The sequence below is a fragment of the Giraffa tippelskirchi genome, chromosome 8, assembly GCF_054371585.1.
Source record: "Giraffa tippelskirchi isolate mGirTip1 chromosome 8, T2T-mGirTip1v1.2.pri, whole genome shotgun sequence".
Classification (NCBI taxonomy): Eukaryota; Metazoa; Chordata; class Mammalia; order Artiodactyla; family Giraffidae; genus Giraffa; species Giraffa tippelskirchi.
This window is the reverse complement of record NC_137282.1, coordinates 8,320,549-8,344,484: the sequence shown is the minus strand read 5'-3', so window position 1 is coordinate 8,344,484 and position 23,936 is coordinate 8,320,549. Positions and strand designations below refer to the sequence as shown.

General features: G+C 42.3%; 1 protein-coding gene and 1 long non-coding RNA gene across 3 annotated transcripts in view; one reads left to right on the top strand and one right to left on the bottom strand.

The window, feature by feature from the left end:
- LOC145516989 (uncharacterized) overlaps positions 1-23,936 on the top strand; it is a 41,215-nt gene that overhangs the window by 14,046 nt on the left and 3,233 nt on the right. Inside the window, exon 5 of the long non-coding RNA XR_014061902.1 lies at positions 10,902-11,117. This is a non-coding gene — a long non-coding RNA (uncharacterized LOC145516989). The remainder of the gene's footprint in view (positions 1-10,901; positions 11,118-23,936) is intronic.
- KAT6A (lysine acetyltransferase 6A) overlaps positions 12,030-23,936 on the bottom strand; it is a 97,813-nt gene continuing 85,906 nt past the window's right edge. For both annotated transcript variants that reach the window (XM_081519214.1, XM_081519216.1), the window contains exons 13-17: positions 22,211-22,442; positions 21,285-21,519; positions 19,513-20,145; positions 16,995-17,307; positions 12,030-14,996 (exon numbers count right to left, since the gene is read on the bottom strand). In XM_081519214.1, coding sequence (XP_081375340.1) covers positions 12,349-14,996; positions 16,995-17,307; positions 19,513-20,145; positions 21,285-21,519; positions 22,211-22,442 — 4,061 coding nt within the window. In that variant the 3' untranslated portion in view covers positions 12,030-12,348. The remainder of the gene's footprint in view (positions 14,997-16,994; positions 17,308-19,512; positions 20,146-21,284; positions 21,520-22,210; positions 22,443-23,936) is intronic.

Below are 23,936 nucleotides of genomic sequence, written 5' to 3'. Positions count from 1 at the left end.
ATTTGGTTTCTTTTGCTCACTGTTATTCCTAGGACTGATTTATCACGCGCACTGTAGTTCCTTCACTGTGACCGGTGCATGGAATTCCCTTGCAGGTACACAATGCACTTTATTCATCCACTTTATTTGTGATGACATGTGGGTTGTCTTCGGCCATCACAAATTTCACTGCCATGCTGCTGCTGCTGCTGCTAAGTCGCGTCAGTCGTGTCCGACTCTGTGCGACCCCACAGACGGCAGCCCACCAGGCTCCCCCGTCCTTGGGATTCTCCAGGCAAGAGTACTGGAGTGGGTTGCCATTTCCTTCTCCAGGGCATGAAAGTGAAAAGTGAAAGTGGAGTCGCTCAGTCGTGTCCGACTCTGTGCGACCCCATGGACTGCAGCCCGCCAGGCTCCTCCGTTCATGGGATTTTCCAGGCAAGAGTACTGGAGTGGGGTGCCATTGCCTTCTCCAGTCACTGCCATGAACTCTCTTATAATCATATCCAGGGACACATTTGCATGTATTTCTTTAGGTTTATCAGTTCAGTTCAGTCACTCAGTCATGACTGACTCTTTGCGACCCCACGGACTCACACCAGGCTTCTCTGTCCATCACCAACTCCCAGAGCTTGATCAAACTCGTGTCCACTAAGCTAATTTCTTAGACTCAGGATTCAAACAAGGTCCCCACACTGTCATCTCTTAAATCTCTTAGGAGATTCCCACGGCACTGCTGGTCCCCCACCGCCTCGTCTTTCATTATTCTTTGCCTTTGCCTGTTGGGGAAATTGAGTCACTTACCCCAGAAAGTCTCTCATATTCGGGATTTTGTTGACTGTCATGCTGTGGAGTGCTTAGTGTATTCTACAGTCGCTTTTGTTTCCTGCACATGGACAGACCGAGGTCAGTTCTGAATCAGGCTGACTTTCTGGCAGGAAGATTCTCATGCATGTGTCCTGAATGTCTCTCTCACTATGATGCTAGTGGCGATTGATGGTCTTCCCTCGGATCCACTATTTCACACGGGTGGCAAATAACTCAGCTCAAAATATTTTCTAATTTTTATTCTTCTTTGGACCATGAATTATCTAAAAGTGTCTTTCTTAATTTCTACACATCTGGAGATTCTCTAGTCATCTTTCTGTGACCAATTTCCAGCATTATCACAGAGGACTTACTCTGATTTCAGTCCTTCTCAGTCCTTACCTAGTTGTTTTTTTTTTTTCTTTAAAGAGTTTTGATGTGGACCATACTTAAAGTCTCTATTGAATTTGCTACAATATTGCTCCTATTTTATGTTTTGGTTTTTTGGCCACAAGGCATGGGGGATCTTAGCTCCCCAACCAGAGATCGAATCTAGACACACATCTTACACTCAGCACAAAACTCAAAACTCTTCTCAAGATGGATTATAAACCTAAATATAAGACCCAAAACTTTGTAAAACTCTCAAAAGGTAACTTAGGAGAGCACCTAGCTGACCTTGCATATAGCTATGATTTTTCAGAGACACCAAAGGCATGATCCATGAAAGAAGTAGTTAATGAACCGGACTTCATTAAAATTTAAAACTTCTGCTCTGCGAAAGACAACATCAAGAAAAAAATCAGGCTGGGAGAAAATAACTGCAAAATATATATCTAATAAAGGACTGTTATCCAAAATACACAAAGAACTCTTAAAACTCAACAATAAGAAAATGAACAACACAATTCAATAATAAGCAAAAGACCTGAACAGATACCTCACCAAAGAAGACCACAGATGGCAAGCAAGCAAACGAAAGGATATGAAAGTGTCATTATGCTGTGTGCTATGCTAAGTCGCTTCAGTCATGTTTGGCTCTTTGTGACCCTGTGGACTGTAGCACGTCAGGCTCCTCTGTCCATGGGATTCTGTAGGTAAGACTATTGGAGTGGCTTGCCAAACCCTCCCTCAGGGGATCTTCCCTACCCAGGGATCGAACCACATCTCTTTTGTCTCCTGCATTGTCAGGCAGGTTCTTTCCCACTAGCACCACATGGGAAGCCCTCAAAGTGTCATTAGGGGACTGTATGTTAATACGACAGTGAGATACCATCAGAATGGCCAAAATCTAAAACACTCATAACAGCAAATGCTGGTGAGGATGCCAAGCAACAGAAACTCTTATTCTTCAGCAGTGGGAATGCAAAATAGTACAGTCCCACTTAGGAAGACAGTTTGGCAGCTTCTCAAAAAACTAAACACTCTCCTACTACACGATCCTTGGGATTTACCCAAATGAGTTTAAAACTTACGTCCACACAAAAACTTGCACATGGATGTTTATAGAAGCCTTGTTCGTAATTGCCAAAACTTGGAAACACACATAAACTGTGGCATGTCTAGGCAATAGGATATTATTCAATGATAAAAAAAAGAATTTTCAAGACATGAAAAGACATTGAAGAAGCTTGGATGGATCTAACTAGGTTAAAGGACCCCATAGATATGCTTCCAACTCCATGACATTTTGGAAAAGGCAAAACTAGGGAGACAGTAAAAAAAAAAAATCAGTGATTGGCGGGGTTTAGAGTAGAGGGAAACATGAACAGGCAGAACCCAGAGGCTTTTCAGGACAGTGAAAACTGTTCTGTATGATACTGTGCTGGTGGATACATGATACATATTTGTCAAATCCATGGAAGCTGCACCACCAGGAGTGAACCCTAATGTAAACTATGAACTGAAGGTGATAATGATGTGAAATGTAGGTTCATCGATTGACACAAATGTCCCATTGTGGGAGAGGGTTCCTTAGTGAGGAAGGTCGGCACATATGTGTGCACAGGCACGGGGTTTATATGGGAACTTTCTGTACACTTGGCTTAATTTTCTGTGAATCTAAAACTGCTCTAATAAAGCTCATTAATCTAGAGAGAAATCTCTCACTATGACTGTAGATTTTTTAAAAATTTCTTTCCATAGTTTTGCCATTTTTGCTTTTGGAGTCATGACAATAAGTGTATATATGTATATAGAATTTTTATATGTTAGTGGTGAATTAAAACTTTACCATTATTAAGCAGTCCTCTTTTAGTAATCCTTTTTGCTTTAAATTCTATTTTATCTCATGTTAATATAGCTATAGTAGCTTTCCTACTACTATAGTAATTTCCTGACATACCTATTTTTTTATTTAAAATTTTGGATCATCCTTATGTTTTTGCTGTTTCTCTTATAAACACCACATAATAGAATTTTAAGGAGATTTTTAGGGGTTTTTTTCCCCAAAAAATGTTTAGGAAAGATTTTGTTTTTTATCCTCTAATTTATGTGAAATTGTCATTTTTCATTTTAATGATATGTGTATATAATCATTTAGATTTTCCCACATACTGGTTAGTTTGTTTTCCTAAACACTGGTTTAACATTAGAAAAGCATCAATATTTTGGCCACATTGACAGATTATAGGAGAAAAAATATCCTATCAATTCTCAATAGATGCAGAAAAAGCATTTGATAATATTTAACATACATTTTTGATAAAAACTCTTTAAAAAAAACTAGAGACTAAATGAACTTCTTTCATCTGACGAAGGATATGCCTACTTTTAACATTGCACTGAAGGTCAAACACAGTGCTGTGAGTCCTGAAAGAGGAAAAAGTCATAAAAATTGGAAATAAGAAATAAAACTCTCATTTTAGAGATAATATGACAAAATAGGTAAATAGTCCAAGAATCTGTAGATAAATTATTAGAATTACTAGGTGAATTTTTAAAAGTTACTGGATACAAGGGCAAAATACAAAATCACTGAAGTTTTTATATACCAAAAATAAACATAGAATAACATTTTAAAAGTTAATATTTCAAAAATATTAAATATACAAGAATAAAATAACAAAGTATAGAACATCTATGCAAAAAATCAATTAAATTTTTTTTATATAAATTGAAGAAATCGAACAAATGCATTATGTTAAATGAATGCAACAGTCAGTGCTGTTAAGATGTCAACTTTTGTCAAACTGACTTTAAGGGCCAACCCAATCATAATAAAATGTCATTAGGACTTTTTAAGGAATCCAATAAGCTAATTCTAAAAATATATGGACAGACAAAAGACCTAGAAGGGTTGGTCATTCCTGAAGAAAAAAAACAAGTTAAGAGGACTTGCTTTATTTAATGTTAAGGCTTATCTTAAGGCTAAAATGATTGACACAGGATGAATACAGGAGATCAGTGGAACAGGATAAATAGTCCAGACATAGCTCTATATATTGATATATTTTGAACTGTGGTGCTTTCGAATTGATGCTTTTGAACTGCGGTGCTGAAGAAGACCCTTGAGAGTCCCTTGGACTGCAAGGAGATCCAACCAGTCGATCCTAAAGGGAATCAGTCCTGAATATTCATTGGAAGGACTGATGCTGAAACTGAAACTCCAATCCTTTGGCCACCTGATGCAAAGAACTGACTCACTGGAAAAGACCCTGATGCTGGGAAGATTGAGGGCAGGAGGAGAAGGGGACAACAGAGGATGAGATGGTTGGATGGCATCACTGACTCGATGGACATGAGCCTGAGCAAGCTCCGGGAGTTGGTGATGGACAGGGAGGCCTGGAGTGCTGCAGTCCATGGGGTCGCAGAGTCAGACACGACTGAGACTGAACTGAACTGAGTGAGACTTACACATACATGGATACTTGATTTAGAGAGGTAGCGAAAGAAAGAGTGATGTTAAAACTGTATATCCATATAGGAAGAAAATGAAACTGGTCCCCTACCTTTGTTTTGAACAAAAATCAACTTCAGATACATTAAAAAATTAACTATCTAGGCAAAACAAGGTGGCTATTATAAATTACAGAGAATAATATTATAACCTCAGGGTAGGAAAAGATTTCTTAATCCAGGCAGAAAAAAGCACTGTCCATAAAGGAAAAACCCTGTTCATCAAAAGACGGTTAAGAAAGTAAAAGAGAAGTGAGACTAGAAATCAACTATAAGAAAAAACTGCAAAAAATACAAACACATGATGGAGGCTGAACAATATGCTACTAAAAAGTCAAATGGATCACTGAAGAAATCAAAGAGAGAACTAAAGAAAAATACCTGGAGACAAATGAAAACAAAAACAACAAAATCTACAGGCCGCAGCAAAAGCAGTTTCAAAAGGGAAGTTTATAGCAATACGATCCTAACTCAGGAAACAAAAAAAGTCTCAAATAAACAACCTAATCCTACACCTAAAGCAACTAGAGAAAGAAGAACAAACAAAACTCAAAGTTAGTAGAAGGAAAGAAATCATAAATGTGAGGAAATAAATGAAATAGAGACAGAAAATAATCAATGAAACTAAAAGTTTGTTTTTTGAAAAGATAAACCAAATCGATAAAGCTTTAACCAGACTTACCAAGAAAAAAGAGAGGATCCAAATCAATCAAGTCAGAAATGAAAAAGAAGTTACAACCACAGAGATACAAAGGATCATAGGTGACTACGAGCAGTTATGCACTAATATAATGGACAACCTAGAAGAAGTGGACAACTTCTTAGAAAGGTATAATTTCCCAAGATTGAATCAGGAAGACACAGAAAATATGAACAGACCAATTACCAGTAATGAAATTTAGTCAGTAGTTTTAGAACTCCCAACAAAGACTGGACCAGATGGCTTCACAGGTGAATTCTATCAAACATTTGGCAAAGAGTTAAAACCTATCCTTCTCAAACTACTCCAAAAAATTGCAGAGAAAGGAACACTTCCAAACTCATTCTATGAGGCCAGCATTATCCTGATACAAAAACCAGACAAAGATATGACAGGAAAAGAAAATTATAGGCCAGTATCAATGATGAACATAGATGCAAAAATCGTCAGCAAAATACTAGCAAACCAAACCCCCAATACATTAAAAGGATCATACACCATGATCAAGGTTTATCCCAGGGATGCAAGGATTTTTCCATTATCTGCCAAGTCCATCAATGTGATAACACCACATTGACAAACTGAAGAATAAAAACTATACAATCATCTCAATAACTGCAGTAAAAGCCTTTGGTCAAACTTAATATCCATTTATGATTAAAACTCTCGAGAAAGTGGGCATAGAGGGAACATACTTCGCCATAAAGGCTATATATAACAAACCCATAGCTAACATCATTCTCAGCAGCGAAAAGCTGAAAGCATTCCCTCTCAGATCAGGAACAAGACAAAGGTGCCCACTCACCACTTTTATTCAACAGAGTGTTGGAAGTCCTAGCTGCAGCAAGCAGACAAGAAAAAGAAATAAAAGGAATCTAAACTGGAAAAGTAAAACTGTCACTGTTGGCAAATTACACAAAAACCCTAAAGATGCCACCAGAAAACTACTAATACGAGAGTTCATCAATGAATTCGGTAAGGCTGCAGGGTACAAAATGTATAGAAATCTGTTCCATTTCTGTACACCAACAACCAACTCTCAGAAAGATAAACTAAGGAAACCATCCCATTCACAATCACACCGAAAGAGAATAAAAGACCTGGAGCCCCCAAAGAAATAACTAAGCTAGGCTGTAGTGGCTGGCTGCGATCTGTTTGGCTTTGTTTTCCTTTGTGATGCTAACAGAATTTATTTCTCAGCCTTCCACGGTTGTTCTTACAATGTTTCATACCATTCAGTTTCAGATTCAGGACTTTCTTTCCATCAAGGACAAAATAGATAATGCAACAAGCAACAAAGATTTACTGCAGTCAATATCTTGTAAAAAACTTATAATGGAGAATAATTTAAAAAATAATATGTGTATATGTATAACTGAATCACCTTGCTATTTGCACCTGAAACATTGTAAATGAACTATACTTCAATGCTATACATATATTAAGAAAAAAAAAAGAAACTTTCAAGGATGCCAAATTAGGGGTTCTGTCAATTCTAGTTTTTTGTTTCCTTAAATAGGAGCTGGACAATCTTTTGTGTGTGTGTGTGTAATTATTCCATTTTTGCAAGAGGTCTTTGCCTCTAGCAAAGACTCTGTCACTGTCTCCTAGTCAACAAACAACTGCTCTCACTTTCTCTGGAAAACTATCAAATTCAGCCTTTTTGACGTAGTTGACTACAGCTGCTTTTTCTACTTTCTTTTAAAAAGAGAATGAAATCAACCAATGTCATTAAATGGAATACATCAATTAGACAATTAGAGCTTGCCTGTACATGAGGCAGAGCCTCCGTCCTAGCAAAGAGGTTCTGTGTACGAATGTTTTTCTTTACTTTGTTCATTAGAGACTTTGAACTTAGGATAACAGCTGAAGGGCTTTAAATGACATTTTCAAAAATAGAAGATTCTGAGACTCAAAAATCTCTTTAAGGCCAATGTAAATAACTTGAAAGGTGATCTGAATGGCTGGTCTCGAGGCATTAACCGGATGTAAGTTTTCTGACGCATATTCATAGAAACCCCGGGAGTCCCAGCTGTAGTTCTCTGGTGTAGGCACAGCTGATGCACTCATCTCAGTTCACCTGCTTGCCTTTGCTTGCTCTTTGGGCGTGCCTAGACTAAAAACGGTTAAAAATGAACACGTCACCCTAGAGAACGTTTAAATTTTTTTTTTATGTCATTAAATGAGGCTTTCAGAAATGTCTGTTAGTATAGAGTTAAATGTTAGAATATTTTTTCTTGCTAACAAGAATGGATCTCTCAAAGTTTATTCACAACAGTTGCAGGAAAACAATTCCCTATGTCTTTCTCCTGTTTTAAGAGTTCAGAAAGCCAAAGCCCACCATACTCCATGGCTTCCCTTATTTCAGGCAAAAATTACACCTGCCACCTTTTTGAGGTTTCTATGTAATCTGTATACCAATCTTTAGGCTCCTTATTGATGTAGCAAGGAATTGCAGTTAAGCCCAATTTGTAGCTGTCACTCTGCAAAGCAAATCCATGGATCTGGGCTGAGTTAGGTAACCACACCGACTCACATAACAAACCCAACCTGCCCCTTAACAGAAATTTATTAACAGATGAGCCAGGTTTTGTTCGGGGGATTTTTGGGTTTTAATTGGATGACCATACTCAATAATTACAGACATTTGACAATACGAATGTCACTCTGCAGGGTCTTGGGTTCACATACAGAATGTGTGGCTTGAATTTTCAGATGTAAGTTACATGAAGAACATGGACCTCCTCCCCATCACTTGTCTGTTTCCTCTGCCGGGCCAACGACAGGGCCAACAACAATCCCATTTTTCTCTTTTCACTATGCTTTCCCATTGTCATCTTTACGAAAAACCGAGAGGAAGGGCAAAAAACGCCACACCCAGCACAGGGTGTCCCAGGGAGATCCTGAAACAGTAATCCTCACCTGAAGAGCTGGAGCTGTCACCCCAACACCCGACGTTCAGGGAGTACACGTGGCTGTCCCCACACTACAGAGGGGTCGGTCCGCCTGGGATGCTCAGAGAGCCTGCATGGGAATAGGGTTCCGGGACCCCTAGGAAGGGAAGGCACAGCCGAAGATTCTCTGGTAACGGACCAAGGCGCTCAGCCACACCCAGTCGTCAAGGGTGTGGTCCCTTTCCTCCCTCACCCACCTACTGAGTGAAAAGGCCAGATGGCAAAGAAGAGAGACGTCCTCCTCACCTATCACTTGGGAGCTGGCTACACATGGAAATTACTCAAATTTTACACATAATATGTAGTGGGGGTTGCTCATACTCAAAAGAAGCCTATTTGGTCACATTATCTTCTTGGTAGGAAAAGCAGAATTGTTGCACGTTGACATCACTTAAAGCAGGTAGTTTGCAGTAGCAAAGGCAGTGTATGTTTTTGAGACAATTCACTACTAACTGTGCGGTGCAGTGACAACCTCGGGTCCAAGCTGTGACCACTGAAGCAAGCAATCAAGGGGGAAACAAACACACATTTATTTTTTGGAGATGATATGATTACATGGCCTAAAACTCCAATGGCACGAAGTTTAGAACAAATGTCTGCTATGAACACTATTCACATGTACTTCCTAAACTCCTAACTCAGCGGCAAAGGGCATCAGATCCATTTTGGAGGGCATGAAACCTGCCTCTGCCTCACCTTCCTATCCCAAACAGTTGTCAGTTTCCCAAAGCCAAATCTGATTCTGGAATCTGCCTCATACCCAAAATTCTTAGTGATGAGAGGCGAGCACAGTAACTCAGAAAACATCAAAAAAATGATTGATGTTTACGACCTGGATTTCTGGCAAACCTTCCTGTATTACATGATAAGGTCAACTGAGATGAGAAAAAACACTGCTTTGTTCCAAGTCTGGGAGCAATTTGTCACTTTGACTGTATTTTTTTTTGTTTGGTTGGATGAATTACAATCCCTTTAGAAGTTTTTAAAATGGGTTCCCCCCACCAAAAGAAAACACCAAAGTGAGGTTATAATACCATTTTCTTTGGAAAAGGGAAAACTATCTGTCTTCTTGGAACTGAAACATTATTTGAATCAAAACTGGAATTTCAAAGTAAAGGTCATACACTTACACTTGTTATCTGAAGAGGAGTGTGAAAAGGCTAATACTCCTGAGTGTGTGTGTAGAAAAAGAATCGGAGAATTTGAAGCACTTGGGAGAAAAATTTCACATGCAAGACAGACATCCAAAATGGCTCAACATAATTTATTTTTTTTTTTTTATGTTAAAATGTACAGAGTTCTTTTGAAAGTACTTGCTAGAAAGGGGAAAAAAAAGTGATATTACATACAGGAGAGGAAGGAGACCGGCTGGCCCAGGAGCGCGTGACATGGAGAAGTACGAAGGCATCTAGGCACCCCTTCCCCGTAGCTTACAAGTCACCATGAACAAGGTACAAAGAGGTTACAAAACAGGAAAAGCAAATATAAACAGACAGGAATAGACTTAGCTTCATTTGTACATGCGGCTTTTAGAGGCATCTGGAGCTCTATTCACACACTCTAGAGATCTCTTTAAAGAGAATTTTTATCTTTCTTAAAATAGTTTTTAATATTCTACAACAAAGATAAAAAATTTTAAAGATGGAATGAAATGAAAAAGCTCTTATTTTAAAAGGCATCAAAGTCACTAACAGTGAGTTTTTTAAATTTCTTTTTTTAGAAGATTACCCAAGTTATCTTGCTAAAAATACATTTTTTTTTTAAACAGAAGTGAAAAAATGACAGGTACCAATATTACTGTGTTGGATAATTTCTTTTATAATATAGAAAAGAACATTTTCTCTACAATAGTTCTAAAGTCACAAAAAGGCTTGTGGAAAAAGGGAGCTGCCCGATTGAAAATTGTTTTTTTTTTTTTTTTTTAAAAGAAAACAAAACCAAACACAACCGCAAACCAACAGAAACTGAATTCACGGCCCTCGTTTCAACAGCTTCTCCTTCTGCCCTGACCCACCCTCCTCCCAAGACACCTCCCTCCCCACCCACCCCGTCCCCACCCCAACCAGGAAGCAATGACAGCGCTGAAGAGTCGGCAGAGGGCAGCACAGGGCACGTTCTACACAGAGGGCTGGGGGCTGGAACGGTATATACAGAGACTGGGTCCTCCTCGGCCTTGCACATGCTCAGAATGCTCAGACAGCGGTTAAGAGGTGGAATTCTGCCTTGTTCTACCTAACACGTTTAATTGAGAAAGTCAATTAAAGTGTGTGTGTGTGTATATATATATATATATTTAAAAAAACCAACAAACCTGTGCATTTGAAAAAATTTAATGCCTAATTTGTTACTTCAAAAATTTATCTATATAAAATGTACAAATAAAGGAGAGAATTTAATGCTTACAGGTATTTCTTTAAGCAGTACTTCCCCCTTTTGGATATTTGACTGCACATACCAAGTGGTATAATAGTGTCCATCTTCTAATGATGGAACATATATACGTATATATATATATATACTTATATATATATATGCCTTTTTTTTTTACCTATCCCTGGAGCAAGTAACAAGAAGAGAATGGGCAAACTGGCTGCACAAGAGAAAAGAGAATGAAGTTGGGAGTAACATAGGAGCCTGCTAAAACCCCGCTGTCCACATCTGCCCGACTATGCTGGTGGTTGGTCGATCCCTCTTCTCCTCAGCCTCTCACGGGGAGGGGCCGCGCATTCCGATCCACAGGGGAGGAACTCAGGATCTCAAAAGACGAAGGAAAACTAGAGGTATGTTATCACTGAAGTAGCTCTAAGACTCACGCCACGGTCTCCCTCACAACACGCTATCTGCGTCATCTCTTCCAACACGAAGTAAACAGTGTCAAAGGTTAGTAGGTATTTCTCAAGTCACTGACATGTACAGTCATCCGCCAACCCTTTAGATGAGGATGTAGGCGGCTCCTCGCCAAATCACCGGGGACTGCTGTTCAGTTTAATCCGAGTCAGGAAGGCTCGAGAATCGAGACCCTTAAGTGTCTCAAGGTATGTACTAAAATCAAGAGGCTGCGTGGAATTATGTGCGTATGGCTGATTCACCAGGTGGTAAAAAAAAACAAGAGGTTCCGTTCCTCTTTTGATTGTTAACTGACCATCTATTCCTCCAAGGCTGGATCAGGATTGCAAACAGCTTTCCTCTGAGATTCTGCTGTTAATTGAGACTTACAGTATTTTTGTGTCTCTGAGTGCTGAGTGGGAGTAGTTTTTAAAAAATTATATTACACTTGATCTAAGAAAAACAAACATTTCAATGAAGTCCATCTATAAAGAAACATTCTTGGGGAAAGGTTTCAAGAGGTGTGTGTGTGCACGTGTGTGTATGTGTAGGGAGTGGAGGGGATTTTAGGAGGAGAAGCATTTTCCTGCCTCGCTTTATTAATAATAATAATAATAATATTAACAATAATAATAAGTTTAAGGAGCTTGGGTTGTTCTCCATGTCCCCGTCCGAGTCTCCCATAAGTGCCTCCTGCTGGAATGAAGTAGGGAATGAAAGGCTGGGTGTGGAGGAAAAGGGTCTGGCTAACCCTCGAGATGTATATGTAACATTTAAAAATGACGACACTGGGAGCTGCAAACACTTGAGGGGAAACATACATTTTAAAATAAAGGTAATTCACTTTTACACAAATTCTGTCCATGTGGCGTGTAAAGAAAGTAAGGCTCTTTTTAATTATGAAAAGATTTCTGTGCATGTCTCCCCTATCCCCAAATCCGTTTTCAGATGAGTTCTATTGTAAAATGTTCAAGATTGTGAAGAAAACCAAAACCCAGAACAAAATGAACCCCCCAAAAAAGAGAAGACCAGGTTTTCTAAAAAATAAAATAAACCAAAGAAAAATTCCTCTAAATCTACAGCAATATTTTAACTGGAAAAAAGGTCCATTTTTCTCTGGTTTGTCAGTATAAAAGGTTCCTTTATTTATATATATTTAGGTTCTGAACTGCAAGTCCGTCTTGCTCATCTTCTCATGTAAGGTCCGTTGAGCGACTGCTTGGGCACGCCCGCCGCATTCATGTAGCTGTGATGGGAGGGGCCCGTGTACATCACGTTTCCGTGCGGGCTCGGCTGCATAGGCTGCTGGGGGTAGGCCTGGCCCCCCATCACCCCCATCTGCATCTGCATAGGATACTGTGCTGTCTGGTTCATGTAGGCCGGGTTACTATGGTAACTGCTGTTCATCATGGGCTGGGTCATTCGATAGCTGTTCATGGCGTTCAGGGTGTTCATATTCATGGAATTGACATTATAGGCAGGGGTGGGCATCAAGTTCACCCCCATGTTCATACCACGCTGCACGGCCAACGCACGCGGGCCGGCCTGCATGGCGACCGTGGGCGGGCTGCGGCCGTACAGCTGCTGCTGGTGAGCCGCCGCGGAGGGCAGGGGCGCCGACTTGGAGCGGATGGAGATGTGCCCCTTGACGGGCATCTGCCCTTGCAGCCTCTGAGTGTGGGGAATGCCAATGTTGGTGGCAGACATGTTGCACTGCAGCAGAGGGGACGTGAGGTTCATGGTGGTGGAGGCCAAGTTCGGGGGTGGCGTCATGGTGGCTTGTGCTTGAGGGGTCCCCGCTAAGGGATGCGATGGAGCCAGCTGAGCCAGTCCCGTGTTGGAGAGAGAAACACTGGTTGCATAGGAAGTCACAGCAGGAGAATGGCTATAAGGCATGGCATGGGGGTCCATAATGGTGTTGGTCAGCTGCTGCAACTTGGCTAGACTGAAGGTGGCCGTCGGCTGGGAGTAGCTGCCGGCCCCGAAGTCCCCAGGGATCCGCTCGTAGATGCTGATGTTCCCCGCGCTGCCAGACTCGGGGATCTCCATGATCATGGGTGCTGGAGTGAAGCTGTTGTTCATGCTGCACTGAGACAGTGGGGGCTGCTGCTGGGGCGGGGGCGGGGGCTGCGGCTGCTGGGGCGGCGGTGGGGGTGGCGGTGGCGGCTGGGCTGGCGGCGGGGGCGGGGCTGGTGGCTGAGGCTGTGGTGGTGGAGGCTGCTGCGACGGCTGGGGTGGTGGCGGCTGTTGCGTGCTGGGAGGCCTCTCGACGGCACAGCTCTGCGGAGACTTGATGCCGCAGTTGGTGGCGGGTGGGACGCTGCTCTGCGGCATCAGGCTGCAGCCGCCGCCCATGCCGGCCATCTGCTGGGTGACCACGCAGCTGTTCTGGGTGAGGCTGCTGGAGGACGACAGGCCGTAGGAGCAGCTGCTCTGGGAGGAGTTGTTTCCACAGATGCTGCCGCCCATGGTGGAGTCGTAGCTGCTGGGGTTCTCATAGTTCTCCGTGGTGCTCTCAATGCTGCCCAGGTCGCTGAAGCCGCTGTCCACCACCTGCTGGGAGTGGTCAGATACGGAAGGCACGTCCATCATGGGGCTGGTTTCCATGTTCTGCATAGACGGGGCGGACAGGGATCCTTGCTCCGGGCTGATCTGGGTGTAACCCCCTTCGAGGGCGGGCACGCTGGGGCTGCTGACCGAGCGCACCGACTGGCTGGGGTGGGACTGGACGGAGGACAGTGGGCTGTTGTGCTCCGAGGCGTGGCAGTCCTCCACCAGGGCTAGCGGCGGGTCCTCGTCGGCCTGCGTGTAGCTCTGCAGCGTCTGGCAGGCGGCCAGCGTCTCCTCGCAGTCCTGGTAGGCGCCCTCGTGCTCGGCGCGTTCCTCCTGCGTCAGGGACTGCACGGCCTGCACCGTCTCCAGGTCCAGCTCGCTGTGCGGGATCTCCTCCTCCTCCTTCAGCTCCAGCAGCTCTTCTTTGGAGCGCGAGTCCTCCTCGTGGTCGTCCTCAGAGCCCGGCATGTGCTCGGACACCACAGAGGCGTCGTGCGAAGTCTGCTCCTCCTCGGAATCTGGCTCCGTCTCCTCCTTGTCTTTTGGGTTCTCCCCGCTGCCCTGCACGTTAGGATCTAAAAAAGCCTCGCGGCCCCCTGGCTCCTCCTTGACGACCTCCCGCGCCGGCGGCTCCCCCGGCTCCTCCTCCTTCTTGGCGGGCTCCAGGTGGCCGTCGTCCTCGTCGTCCGCGTCGTGGTCTTCACTCTGGTTGGTCTCCGCCGCCGTGTCCTCCTCCTCCTCGAGCTCCCGCCTGGCCGGCTCCTGCGGTGCCTCCTCCGACGGCCGCTGCTCTGCAGGGACACGGGGTTTCTCCTCCTCCTCGCCGGCCTCGGGCTCCTTGGCTTCAGCCTCGGGGCTGCTGGCGTCGGCGGGAGAGGCCGCCCTGACGTCACTGCTGGTGGTGTCCTCCTCCTCCCCCTCCTCGACCTCCTCCGCTTCCAGGGGCAGCTCCTCCTCTTCCTTCCTTTCCTCCGTTAAAGGCAAGTCTTCTTTTGGTTCAACAGTTTCCTCGCTCTCTTCCATTTTGGATTTACGTCCCGCTTTAGGAAGGGGGACGATGGGCTCAACGACGCATTCTTGAGCAGACACGGGCACCATCTCCCGACTCAGCTTAAAGCCTGGCTTGCGACCAGGCCTCTTTTTCCAGTGGACCGGTTTGCGGCTCTTGCCCTTGGGCCATCCCTTCTTCTTCTTCATGGGCGTGGATGTATCTGGCTCAAGTGGAGCGTCCTTCACATCACATTTTCTCAAGAGAGACACTGGCTTTAGGACAGGAGTGTCTGCACAGGAAGGATAAAAAATAAAATAAATCACAGGATCTTGTATTTTCTAGTGTCTTTCTCTAAGCCCACAGGTACAACAGAAATGATTTTATCATCACCCTGAACTCCTGACTAGCTTCACGTTTAAGTTAAGAATCTAAAGAAAAAACCTATTTCATGATACCCTCTGAAGGCACACAGGGACCTGGCAGAACCAGGAAAAGAATTCTGGTCCATCCACTAGACTCAAGTGCAGCATCAGAGCTGGCTGCACATCTCTGGGAAGCTACCCTAAGACTCAGCATCATCATTTAAAAAACGGAGATTAAGATTTATAAGGACACAAAGACTAGTAGTTCTCACAGCTACTTTAGACAAGCTGTCTTTACCATATAAGTTACACATCAGCTCACTTATCTACCCCCCCCCCCCATTTATATTATTGCGTTGGTTGTCTTAGTTTCTACAACTTCATTACTTCAGGTAATATCATGAGCCAACTACTCTAGGCCATGTCTGAGCAATCCTACAGGAACACTTCCCGGCCAGTGTTGCATTTATATAAAAAGAGCTACAAGGCATGTAGTCCTGGACAAATACTGACCTGAAGCAAAGGGTTTACTAGAAATAAATTTGATATTAGCAACACTTTCTCACCATCACTTTTTCTAAAAACTATAAAATATTCATAGCATAAAATTTACCATTTAAACATTTTTAGGTGTACAGTTTGGTGCGACATTAAGTACATCCACATTTCCCATTAATTTTTAAAAAGAAGACCAGCAAGGTAGGAACAGGAATTTTTTTAGGGGGTGGGGGGTGGAACTGGTGGGACTAAAAAGGTATAGTTACCAGTAGTAACCTGAAAATAATCAAAGGAAATGGCTACATTAGAGAAAATTCTGTTCAATAGGAACTTAGAGGATACTATTTTAATCTATGATGATATAAGACAATTTTTCAAAAGTGCCACATTCTTTACAACATAAATTTTTAGTTTCCTAGTTACATATCTCAAAATATAACACAATAAAATTCTGGAAAATCCTGCACAATAAAGCAAAAAACTTAGTCATCACTACATTAAAAGTACTGATTACACAAAAATACAAGAAGAAAATGCAAGCTGTCTACTAGATTTGAAATTGAGTGAATTTATTTTTAAAAGCCCAACTAGTCAGTACATAAAAGATATACGTTTATGCACCAAGCACAGACACGATTCCTTCGAATTCGCTCAGCAAAGCAAAGCAGCTCAGTGTGACCCCAGCAAGGAGGCCGCACAGCACAAGGCAGGAAATCCGGGCAACAATGTGAACATAGTTTGGGACCGAAGTCATATATGAGTCCCTTCTTTCCATCTTTAAAGAGGAAACAACAACCAGTCTAATCACCAGATTTTTAGCTTTAACTTATTTTGAGGTATTGTTACCCTTTTAATTAGAAATTTACTACTCATTGAGTAAGACATATTACAGATATGACTCAGGAACAGATTTGAAGCAAGTCCAATTTACACAAATCTGACCTTATTTGAGAGGCACTTCCAAGCACTTAGTCATTAAACTGTATTTACTAAGTGCCTATTTTAAGCACTCAGCATACATAATTAGCAGAACAGGCCAGGTCTATAGACTGTGCACTCCAGTAAAAGGTTATTAATTATCTTCTTCACGCTAAGTCTCATCCACCCATTAACTAAAGATACACATAACGGCTGAGAAAGGACTAGGCAAAAAGAACAATTTCCGAACAGCAAGATTACTACCTGCAGAGGCAAAAACAGGCGCTATGGGGGAAGTGGGAAAAAGCACTCTGACAAAAGCGCAGAGGGCGAAGGCAGAAGGTGAGCGTGCGCACACTCGATACAGCTCCTCGGGGGCTGCAAGCCGTCCCGCACTCGATCAGCGGGCCATCTGCCCTTCACCCTCTCTGCTGGAGGTTTTGCAGCTACCACCGCTGTATCTTTCCAAACAAGGAAACTACAACAAGCTACCGCTCTGTGAAACATACCATCAGCATCATCTGACTCTTCGTCATCATCTTCATCTTTAGACTTCCTCTTAGAATCGGACCGACACCTGAGAACGTCCTGGGAGGCCAAGCGATGGAAGTATCCTCGAGAGAAGAGTTCGCTCTCATCCTCTTCTTCCTCCTCCTCATCAATCTCAAACGTTGGCTCTAATCTCGGCATCGGCCTCTCGGAGTCAGAGTCTTCAAAAGGCTCATCTAAGACCTCCGTGGTCTCAGAGATGGTCTCTGTGACCACACTGCTATTGTGGTGTTTGCGCTTTCGGACTCTCCTTCTTCGGTGAAGAATTGGTTTCTATTTAAGAAAGAAAGAAGCATTTTATTTACAGTAATGAACACCATCATTTCCATTAATAACATGATTAATAGTTTTTAAACCTGACTGAATTAGCATGTATCAAATGAGTATGCTGTTTGCCAAAAGACATTTTGAACATTATTTCAAAATACCATAGTTAAGATACTATATATACATGAAGTGTCATAGATACAAAAAGGATCACTGAATACAACTTTGTAAAAGAAGAGAGTAAAGAATAGATGCCTAAAGAGTAGATGTTATCATTCCCCTACTAACAATCCAGTTACATTTAGTACCCTAGGGAGCAGCCTATTTCAATACTGAACTGACACAGAGGCTAGTCTCTTTCTCTTTTCCCCAAAGAGGATAAAAAGAAATAAAACACCATTCATCTCACAGCTAAACGTGCATGTCAGCAGAACCACCAGGAAGGCCATATACCGTTGTCATGCACTATCCACAAAGAGTTACAGTGGAGCATGGGAATATGGAGTCAGTAGAGATTTCCTTGGTGTTAGCGAGCATTTCAGAAATAAATCTGGTGTTGGGACGTGGCACATTAGGCATACTTGTGCACTAGGGTTGATTCAACATCTTAAATCACATAACAGATATCACAAAATGATATCACGTATTACCAAAGCTGATCTAATTCAATCCCCTCATTCTACAGCGGCCAGAAAGGTTATAGGACTTGCTTTAAGGTCACATCCAGTCAGTAAACAAATGGCTATAAAATCATTTGCGATTCCTAGTCAAGTGAATTTCTTCAAAACTTTAGAAGTATCCTGTACATGTACTCCCTGTCTGTTATAATATTCTCTTATTACACAGGGAAATAGCACAATTTTATTTCATAAAAAGGCAACATAAGCCTAGGATAGCAAAGATATATTCTTCACAGTCACGTAATGAACAGCAGGTTAATCAATTTTTCTCCACTTCAAATTTACTAGTCTTTCTAGTCGAGAACACAGTTTTCCAAATGAGGTTAAACATGGCCCTGCTCTGAGGAGAAATGGCTGATCCGAGGACTGGGGCATGAAAGTAAGTATCTATCAGGCCACACACATATGTCAAGTAACGGGAGAAAATGGGTAACTCTCCCAAACAGAATTCCAAGGAATTAACATAGATACTCTGCTCTTAGGGAGCAGAGTATAACTTCCCACATCTTAGGTATGGGTTGCAGGCAGTAACTTCCCTCCAAAAAGTACAGTATAGAAAGGGGTCTGAAAAAGGCAGAAACTCAAGAGTGAAGAAACCTGACAACCCTCACACCTGGAAGTCAGGAGACTGGGGCTGACATTAAGGTCAACAGTGAGAAGTCACACTGACAGCAAATGCCCTTGTATTTGGTCCTGGTACAGACTGATGGCAGACACCCTTCTATGATGTGATGAGAACGGCGCTTTACCTCTGTGGCCTTCTTCCCAAAACACTTCACCCCATTTTAATACCATGAGGGGCATTCTACAGAATATCTAGCAAGTACTCCTCAAAACTGACAAGGTCATCAAAAACAAGGAGTCCGACAAACTGTCACCACCAACCAGGAAGCCTAAAAAGACATGACAACTAAATGCAATGTATGTGGTGTGCTGGGTGGTATCCTGGGGAAACTGGGGGAAATCTGAACAAAGTATGGGCTCCAGTTAATGATGTAACATGAACCAGTTCATGCTGGTTCACTATTTGTGACCCATGTGCCGCATCAAGGGAAAACAGTTAGTAACAGGGGACACAGGGTGTGGGGAATACAGGAACTCTTCATACTTTCTTTGAAACTATGGAGTGTGTGCCTTTCCTAATAGAAACATTTCTAATCCATGCTTTTGGCCTCGTGATTGCGGAATCTCAGCTCCCCGACCAGGGTTTGAACCCACGGTCCCCATGGTGGAAACTCAAAGTCCTAACCACTGAACACCAGGGAAGGCCCCCGGGGATTTTTTTAAATCCCTAAGAAGTCATAATTTGAAATAAAACCAGCAAGCTGAAAACAGCCTATATCAGTCCTTAAATAAGTGTATGACTTCCAGGTGAACACTTATGATCCAGAGGAGCCAAGTGCACATCACACGTGCTCACTGGGAAGATCACAGGCTAGGAGACATCAGGCATGCAGCTGAACGGACTCCCGCCCCATCTCTCAGAGCTCCGGGAACGGGGCGGGACGGGGCGGGATGCAGGTGGGCCCACCTTCCGCTTCAGCGTGGGCTTGGTGAGCACGGGGGGCGAGCTGGACCGAGGGCTCTCGGGCTCCCCGTCCTCCTCGCTGCTCTCGCTGCAGCCCCGCAGCACGGGGCGGTCCCCGTCAGCGTAGCGGCCTTCGCAGTAGCGACTCTCGCTGTAGCGACGGGGCAGCCGGTCGTGGGCATCGGGCAGCGCGCACTTCAGGGGCTCAGGGCTCTTCTTCGGCGGGCCTCGCCAGAGCTCGAGCCCCTCGCTGGGTCTTCTCTTGGGCCCGTCTGGCTTCCCATCCTGGCTCGGCTGCTCCTGGGAGGCTGCAGACGGCTCCTCACTCTCCATGTACTGTTCTTGGGAAGTTTCTGACTTTTCCTCACAGTCTCCGTACTGCTCCTGGGGGGCTGACGTCTCCTCCAAGAGCAGTTTCGGATCCTTATCCCCAAAGCGTTCCTGGGCTTTTCTGTTCTTCCTCCCCCACCGGCCTCTCCGAGACGGCTGACTATTGGCAGGAAGACTGTCACGGGGAAGGACCTGTTTGCTCAAACGAGTGGTAGTGGCTGGTGTCGTAACTTCTGGTTTCTTTTCACTTTCTACTGAAGTGTAAGAATCCTGTTCTTTGTTCTCGCGAGATGCAGACTTCCCCACCTGATTTAGAAAATAAAACCATGCTGGTTAATTTTCAGTCTTATATTTGGTTACATCTCCTATTCTGGCCTTTTAAATGCTGAGGTAAGAAAACAGAGCTTCAAAGATAACATTATTTAATACCTAACATAAATATCTCTTGTGTGTTAGGCACTGTTTTAAAAGCTATATGGGTAAAATCCACACCAATTATGTGAAATATTATTATTATATCCCCATTTTACAAATCAGGTATTGAGGCACAGAACATGTAAGTAACCTGCCCCAGGCCATGCAGTAGCAAATGAAGAAGCTGGGATGTAAACCCAGACAGCCTGATCCAAGAGCCAGTACTCTTAACCACTATGCAAACAAGAAACAAAGCGACTATTATTTTTCTTATAATCTAGTAAATGTTAAATGAGACAGTTCATGAAATGTCTCAGAAATTTATAAACAGAGAGGAGATAAACTCTGGGGCATGGGCAAGAGAAAGAGGATGCTCAGAAAATGAAAGAAAATTTCTGGAATGATTTTGACTTATTTTATTCTGAATACTTAATTTTATTTGGAAAATTACACTAAACAGGGGGCACTGAAACTATTTATGTCTATCAAAAGAGAACAGAGAGTTTTAAAGGATGAAAGCACTGCTTTAAAAAAAAAAGAACAGAGAAAAGTATGCATCACATGAAGAAAAATGTTGAAAATGACGTAGTACCTTCACTAATCCTTTAGTGGCTCAAGACACTGAACTGTTTAGTGCTCTATTAGAAAATATGCACTGTTTACACTATTTCCTTAATGTTTTAAGGAAAATGAATCTTCATTTTAAACAATGGTCAGATTTAAATTTAATTCAGATTCCTCAATTTCTATACAGCTTCAAACTTAGCTGCTTATAGGCACTCTGATAAATACTCATAACTAACACAATGTAACAAATTTGAAAGTTTCCTAATAATACAAGGCTTGAAAATATACAAATAAGTAAACAAAACCCAGTCTTCCTGAAATTTCTATCACTGACATAAACTTGGAAATTCTAATGTGAGTTTACAGTACTGGTTTCAGATACCATTATATGTACATCACAAATACTCCTGAAAACCAACACACGCTCTTCTGTTATCAACACCGGGGACTGCCCGTGCCCTTACACTTGGCTCCAATTCTCCTTCCTGGCTCTGACGCTCTTCCGGCTCTCTCTCCTCCTCCTCCTCATCCTCCTCCTCCTCCTCTTCCTCCTCCTCCTCCTCCTCTGAGACAACAGAATTGGAGACTATGACGGGAGTCCAGCGCAAACACTCTGGATCTACATCTACAGGCCGCAGATTCAGCTGAAGCTTTGCCATGTGATCCTGGATAAGCTTTTCCCGGCGGATAATCACAAATCTGAAACCAGAGAAAAGTTTATAGCAATCAACAATGCACCAGGAGTAGCAAACAATGAATGTGGAGCTACACTCCCAGAAAGCCCTGGAAATGAGAGCAGATAAATGCTTCACAAAAAGCCTGCCTGGAAAGACACCACCAAGATGGCTCAGAAACACGAAGCTGGATAAAGACTTCACACTCAACTAGAGCGACTGAAGCATTTGTTTCAGTCACTTCCTATCTCACACTTTCCACCTCTGAAACTTCTGCTGTTCTCTTGCATTCTGTCTTTTATTCTCCATTGTTCTGGCCCAAATGCCTCCTTTCTTTGTGACCTTTTTTCCATCACACTAGACAGGTAAGCTGTCTTTCCTCTGACCTGTAGCTCATTCTGTGCCATCTGCATGGAAACTAATCAAGGGTTTATTTTAGTTGACACTATTTCTGCAGTCGTTACTTGCATTGTGAAGGCGCTCCCAATAAATAACAGATTCAGTAGCTTAGGTCCTAAAGTTAGACGGAAGACCAGAAAAAAAGCTTTTTAAAAAATGGTCAATAGTATAAAACATATAAAGGAAAATGACGTCTCAGGATCACCAAGTATACCACTTACATCAGTTTATGTACTTTAACCGATAATTTGGCTGCCCAATTCAACACCTCTACCTAATCACCTTTCAAAGGTTATACAAAGGGATGTAATACTCACTGGTCACTCCGGAAGTCCAGCATTCGCAGGTGGTGGAGTGTGGAAGTAATGTCTTGAGGGCAGATTCCAGTCAACTTACTCAACTTCTTAATGCTGATTTGCTTGTCATTTTGGTGATAAAGGCACTCCAATATTACACTTTTCCAGTAAGCCATGTAGGAAAGGCGACCTAGATCAGATAACGGTTTCTCTGGAGACCCTGCTTGGCCTTCACGCTTTGACAACAAATAACCTAAAGAAACCCGCAAATCACAAATATGTCAGAGAATCTAAAAGATGGCAGTTTACAAAAATAACAAGCCCTTCTTCCATAATTAATCCAAGTATTATAGGCTACAATTTCAGAGGCTAATTCCTTCAAGAACAAAATTACAAAATTACTTGAAAACAAATTTGCAAGAAGATTACATAATTTATATACTCTGGACATCGAATTAGTATTACTTTGTTTATAGTTAATACAAATCACATTGTTAGAATATTCAAACTGTTAAAAATCAGGACTTCATATTAATAGGCTGCACAGATAAGATCGAGGCAAGAATGCTTTTTGCCTCAATGTATGATGGGGGAACCATCCTTGCATGTTTTACTTGGGCCACTAGATGGCAACAGAACTATTTGTTTGCACGATATAAAAGACTGCCTTCAGTTTTTACATAATCCTATTAAGATTGTGGTTCTATGAGTGATCTATATATATGACAATTTCTCACTTCAACCAAAGCTTTCTTCACAAGCACCCATCACCCTAATTCCTGATGAGCAAGAATGTCAGCATCCCTGTGTGTGGTGCTATTACTCTGTCTTCTTGTCTAATGCATGGAACAGGAAAAGAAAGGAATAAACTCTAAGGGAGAGTATCAAAAATGGAGATGGCAGAAAAAGGTAGCATTTTGTCATCAAAGAAAATATCCATCTAAGAATGGTAAAGTGGGAAAATACATTACTTTAGGACAAGTTTTAAAATAAAAACAAATACTATAATCATATAGACTGTTGTTTGTATAGCTTCAAAAAAAAAAATGTCGCATAAAATATTCCTCCCAACGCTGCTACTTAATGGCATAACACATCCAATCATGAGTTCTATTTCAAAACAATATATTGATACTAAAGGAAACAGTGTGAGTTTTATCCTCTACTACTAGTTGGAAGAAAAAAACAGGAAAATGTAAAAAATAACCACATATGGTGGTTATACTGTGTCACATATTGGCACATATTTCCAATTAAATATGGTTAGGGACACAGTCTAAGGCTAAGCAGAATAAGGTTCACTGGTCCATATGAGAGAATTAACACTAGAAATGTAATCATCTTATATTTAGAAGAACTGCCTATCAGAATCCTTTTAACCATTATTCTGAAAGTATTCCTTTAAATATTGCTACTTTGAACAAATATCTGAGGGAAGATAATCCCTTCAATACCACTATTTCATGATCAATAGAAGGCATGTGTGCTGTCGTGTCTGACTCTTTGCGACCACATGGACTGTAGCCAGCCAGGCTCCTCTGTCCATAGAGTTTTCTAGGCAAGCATACTGGAGTAGGTTGCCATTTCCTTCTCCAGGAGTCAATAGAAAATTTACCTCAAATACACATTTACTTTCAAAGCAAGATTATCAATGTATACAACAAAATGCAAGTTCTACAATGACCTTTTTAGAACAGTTAGCTTTCAATTTTTAACTCAAATTACATTATTTACCCTATCATTTACT